This window comes from Herpailurus yagouaroundi, unplaced genomic scaffold, assembly GCF_014898765.1.
Source record: "Herpailurus yagouaroundi ecotype Mexico unplaced genomic scaffold, PumYag 163, whole genome shotgun sequence".
In the NCBI taxonomy this organism is placed as follows: domain Eukaryota; kingdom Metazoa; phylum Chordata; class Mammalia; order Carnivora; family Felidae; genus Herpailurus; species Herpailurus yagouaroundi.
Genome location: NW_024412404.1, coordinates 43616610 through 43622609, shown reverse-complemented (window position 1 = coordinate 43622609; position 6000 = coordinate 43616610). Strand labels below are relative to the sequence as shown.

Below are 6000 nucleotides of genomic sequence, written 5' to 3'. Positions count from 1 at the left end.
TCTTGGCGCCGGGGTGGGGAGGGGAGGGGAGGGGAGGGGAGGGGAGGAGAGGAGAGAGTAGCTGTTCTCTTATTATTCCAATTTAATCAGCCATAACCTATCATGTTTTCTGGTTGTTTTTTAATCACGGGATTCTTATAAAGTCATCTCCATTTATAAGAATCTCCATTCTTATAAAGTCATCTCTTCTTTTGTCTGTGGGGCAAAAGAAGAGCTGCCATAGGAACTGGGAAGCTCCTGGGATGGCCAGAACGGAAGAAATTGGTCAAAAGTCCAGGTCCAGCTGAACAGGAAACAGAAATAACTCTGCTACATCATGACACATCAAAATTGGAGAGTCATGGCCCATGTACAGGGTCAAGTACAAGGTGCATTTGTCGCTACCTCGCCACCCCTTTGCAACTTTGGAAGTGGGTGATCTCCCACAACCTGGCCTTGAACCAGTACAGTTCCTAGTACAACACTTCCTAGCTGGCTCACAACCTACCATCCAGCATCTCAACTAACATGTTGTTATATTCATGTCTCAATTTCTAGCTACAATTTTGTCCTATCCGGAAGGTATTTCCTTAATTCTCCTGCAGTGCCTTTACTGAATAAGATCTCCTGGCAAGTCTCCTGCAGCTTTGAGGTAGCAATTTGGAAGGTGAAGCAACTGGATATTATCCCTTTAAAATATCATTCAATTAGGTCTTTTGTAATACATACAACGTAACGAGATAGCCTTACCGATTCTAAAGAAATTGCCAGTGCATTTCATCAAAGGCACAATAATGAAAACATCGATTCAATCCTCACCACAAACATCTCCCTTTGATGCTGCAGTTACCTTAATACTAACACTTTTCATTTTCTCTAGAAGAAACCAGCTGCCTCAATGCATGCACATCACAGAAGGCTCCAGTCTGAAATAAGACATTTGTATATCAATCTCAACTCCCCTTGCCTCTTCATCCGCTGCTGCATAGCATCACTGTCCTTGACTCTAAACCAATAAATTATTCCAAAATAAAGAAAAACTCTTCTGCACCCTGGATGACTGAGGCTACATGTTTTATGCCAGCTCTGCAAATGTTGCCAGGGGCATCATCTGCCTCCTCACACCATTTATTTAAAAGAATGGCAGGGTACCAGTTAGAAACTTTATGGGCCTGAAGAACATCCAGCCACTTTATGCAAAAGATGTCAACAAGAAAGAGTACCTAAGGAATAATACATCCAGAAATGTGCAGCGTGATTAGGAAAATCCATCAACACCCACTGCCACATTTCCAAATATTTTTACTAAGTGAAAAAGCAGCCACCAAGCCTGAAAGTATTTTGAACATATTATATCCACAAGAGTACTTCCTGAGCAATGGCCCAGATGTTCACAGCGCTATGGAGATGGAGTTAAAGGATATTCCTTCTAGATACACACAAGGCACACTGCATTTGGTTTATTAATCTTTTGGCATGAGAGGTCTAATCTAGTTTGTCTCTGTATAAATAAGAACATACTTTCGGATTTCTGAGCATCATCTAGATAAATTACTATTCAGCCTTTAACAAAGCCAAATAAATTATTATTTTTTCAATACAGCTTCGAAATTCCTAGCAACACTAAGCATCTAAACTCACAGACTACCTGACATTTGGCTAAGTCTTTCATACAATATCCACTTGATGCCATGAAAGAAATGTATTTGCAGTGGCTTTTGCTCTGCAAATGTCATATGGGTGTCCTTAGGGGATTGCATTAAGCACCTGAAACCCACCATGAGGCTCCATTAATGAGACATATAAAGGTTATGTTGAAATTATTGTTTAAAGGTGCTGACATCTCTCTCTCCCTCTCTCACACACACACACTCATATTTACAATCCCATATTTAAATATATACAGAGAAGCAACTGTTTCAGGATTTAAGAGAGAACAGAAAAAGCTATTTCAGTTAAGGTTAATCTGTAGATATCTCTCCGCTAGACAGTGCTGATAATTATCTATTTTCTTTCACTGATTGATTTCACAACATTATTACATAACAGTTTGTCATCAAGCATTGTACCTAGGTTCTGTACTAAGGCAATACAAAGAAGCATAGTCTAAAGTCTCTTAAGTGTAAGTTGATCAGTTACAGCGGGCTCATTACCATAGCATTTATGCATTCATCCACTAATTTGTTCACCTCACAAAAATTACTGAGCACTTATTAAGTACCAGGCACTGTGTCAGCACTGGTGTTAAATCGGAGAGTAAAACCAAACCTGGCCCTGCCCTCCTGGAGGTTATAGTCTAGTGAGGAATATAGATAATCCTAATATCACATAAATCAATGTAAAATTTCAACAGTGACAGGAATTCTGAAGGGGGGTATACAGCATTATGGGAAACAACACCAAGGAGCATTTAACTTTGTCAGGGAGTTTAGGGAAGAGGTCCTGAGAAAGTGATGCTAGAACTGAGATCTGATAGTGACAAAGTTGATTTCGGGGAAAAAGATTCCAGGCCCAGGAAATGGAGCCAGGGAAACAGCTGGGGTGACAAACTGAAAGAAAGCCATTCAAGGGAAAGTGATAACCTTGAGTCAAGACAGAGGAGGGACCAGCTAAGGAAATCTTAACAGATCCTACAAAGGACTTCGGTCTTTTTTCTGTGAGCAATGAGAAAATGATGAAATCCTAAGATCTACATTTGGAAAATAGGTTGTTCAGGTTATAGTGTAAACACACTGGAAGAGGCTCTGGTCACAGCTCAAATGACAGATATAACCCATGTTTGAGTGGTGGTGGTAATCGAAGGGTCCATGGAATTAAGAGATAGAGATAAGAATGACAGATTACAGACACCAGGTTTGCAACAAGGAAGTATGAAGGATAGCTCCCAGGTTTCTACCTTTTGCCAACAAATGGATACAATCAGGGAACACTGGAAGAGAACCAGCTATGTTGGAGGGAGAGCAAAGTTCATTTTTGGAATATGTTGAATCAAGAGGCATCCGAGACACATGAGAGTCAAGGTCAAGTACACACATGGGTAAATGGATCTTGAGCTCGAAGAGGAGGATTTATCGAGTCATTATATCTTGAAGGTACTTATAGAAAACAACAAAATGGACATGTTTGGGACTTCCCTTCCTTTGCTAAACTACAAGCAATGGTATATTCACATTTTACCAAATCAACACCACATGGTATGCTGGAATATGCCCTAGACTCGGAATCTGACGATACGCATTTGAGCTCCGGCTCTTCCAATGACTAGCTCGGCAGGCTTGAACAAACACCTCAGCCCTTCTGCACCTTTGTTTACTACAGTCAACAGCAAATTATTATGAATACACATTCCCTACTTACTTCACAGGGTTGTTTTAAAGGTCAAATGAGTAAAATTATAGAGAAAATCATCTTCAGCCTATGAAATGATAAACAGCACTGCCAATACGTGAAATGCACCTGCCTGCATATTTTGATACTGAAGAGTAGAAAAGAAAGTTCGTTGCTGCAGACAAAATCAACCCAGATGGATGATGAAATGTCATTGAATTCCTTCCAAAATTTGGACTGAGTAAACAAGCGTTTTTCCCCAGGTGGTAGCTGGGTGACAAGATGCAAATAAAAACAGTGTTTGTTCACCTTTTGATCCAGACTGTAGGCCAGCACCCAGTCTTCCTGCTTGGGATGGAAGAGCAGACTCTGGATGTAGAAGGTGAGCCGGTACTTCTGATAGGTGGCCCCCTCATCTGAGCTGATCAGTAAGCTGCTCTCCATTTCAGGATCACTAAGAAGCATGATCTAAAGGAGAGGGGAGAAAATACTGACAGTGTTAGCATAAGAGAACTACTACAAGAAATTAAAGCATAAATATAAAGTCATCTGTACTTGCATATCACAGCACAGGAAGGGGCACGTGGGTCTCTCTATGAAATATTGGCATTTCCCCCCTGATTTAGTCCTTCATTGCTGAAGGGAGCTGGAATATTGTGCATGGTTAGGTCTGCATACAAATGAGGCTTTGTTTTGTGATGTCCATCTTATAAGTACTTTCATTTTTGATGTCCAGCCTTTACGTAGTGGGAGCATATTCTTAACGGCCCTCTGTCCCCTGACCTTGAGACCGTCACAAATTTCTCTTCCTCCCTCTCCCTCCCTCAATTCCTGTCACTCTTCATCACGCTATTGTTCCTACTGCCCTTTAATCATGAAAAGGATCCCCTTATTATCCCACTGTTTGTTTTGTTCTTTCTGAATGAATTGTTTCAGTGATTTAATTGACTTAAGTGGTCTCAATGATCCCTTTGTTTTCGAGATTTTCCAAAGCACCTATCCCCAAAGGCCCCCGGGGCAAAGACTGCTGCTCAGGAAAGTGTGTCTTCCCCAAGCCAGATGGACAGAATGGTGTAGACTAAAAACACTTTGGCATCAGAAGGAGCAGATTCAAACTCAACACTTCTCTGTTCACAATGGGTCACTTGGAAACCTACTTAACTCTAGAGGCCTCAGTTGCCACAACAATAATTGAGTATCACAAGAAGCCAAAATGGCCTTGAACACATAGTCTTGACAAGGGATAGCTATAATTATTATTTATCTTCCAGAATGTATGTAAAAGCTCCCTCCAATCAGTGCACTTTGACTTCTACTTACAGTACCTCAGTGACATTGGCCTCACTGCACGTGTGACTGACTTTCCAGTATTTAATCCAACAGACATTTAGACACTCAGACCTTTCCCATCTTGGAACTCCTAACAGTCTTTGATACCACAGCAATTCCATCCTCCCTGAAGCGTTCTCTTCCAGGGCTTCCGTAACATCCCACTCATCTAGCCTTCCTTTTCATCTCTTTTGAGTACTCAACTTTCTCTGATCTCTATAATATGACCACTCCTTGGGGCGCCTGGGTGGCTTAGTTGGTTGAGCCTCTGACTTTGGCTTAGCTCATGATCTCACAGTTCATGAGTTCGAGCCCCTCACTGGGCTCTGTTGCTGACAGCTCAGAGCCTGGAGCCTGCTTCGGATTCTGTCTCCCTCTCTCTCTGCTTCTCCCCTGCTCACACTCCCTTTCTCTCTGTCAGAAATGAATAAACGTTAAAAAAAAATTATAATATGACCACTCCTCAACCCTCAGTTGAGGGTTTTTATTCAACACACCGTTCCTCAGGGACTTCTTCCAAGCTTTTATTATTATTATTATTATTATTATTATTATTGCTATCTTTCTGGGGACAACTCATAAATTAAATCTCAACCTGAGGTCTCCTTTCGTCTCAGCCTCAGCTTCCTGGCAGATTGTTCTATCTGAAGGTCCACAAACACCTCAAATTCAACATTCCTCACACTGTACCTCCTCCCAGCCCTACCCATCTCCCACTGTGTCCTGACTCAGTTACTGTTTCTACCAATGATTCAGTATAAAGCCAAAAACCCAAGATTCAGCCTTGACTCTGCTTTTCTACTCACCTCCTAACATTAACTTGTGTTTGAGCCCTGTATATTTTACCTCCTAATTAACTCTAAAATCAGATCTAGTCTCTCTCTCTCTCTTTGCCCATTATAACTGCCTTAGCCCAAAATGTGATAATTTCTGCACTGAATCACTGTAAGACCTTCTAGACAACCTCACTGATGTCACATAGCCCTTTCCACCCCCACCCCCCCACTAGCAATCTACTTTGTACACTGTGACCCCAATAATTGTACTATATAAAACTTATTTGATTCTGACATTCCCCTACTTAAAACCATTCGATGAACTTATCACTGATCTTCCCATATATCCTAAAATCTTTAAAATAGCCTGACAAACTCTCCCCTGCTTATGTCTCTGGCTTCAGCAGCAGCAGCATAGCCCTTTTGACCTTTATTATCCAGCTACACCTAGCTTCTTTGAGTTCCTAATGTTTGCTGAGTGACTGAATGAGCAAACGGGTTTATTTCCTCTTACAGATTTTCCTGCCTTTGGCTATAGTTTCACCAGTTGTTGGGGCTACCTCTTACCACAGTCTGAACCACAGGGCCC

At 41.5% G+C, this 6000-nt stretch overlaps 1 protein-coding gene across 2 annotated transcripts in view; it reads right to left on the bottom strand.

Annotated features, from left to right (window-relative positions):
- SORCS3 (sortilin related VPS10 domain containing receptor 3) overlaps nt 1–6000 on the bottom strand; it is a 595481-nt gene that overhangs the window by 276357 nt on the left and 313124 nt on the right. For both annotated transcript variants that reach the window (XM_040486371.1, XM_040486370.1), the window contains exon 4: nt 3616–3774. In XM_040486371.1, coding sequence (XP_040342305.1) covers nt 3616–3774 — 159 coding nt within the window. The remainder of the gene's footprint in view (nt 1–3615; nt 3775–6000) is intronic.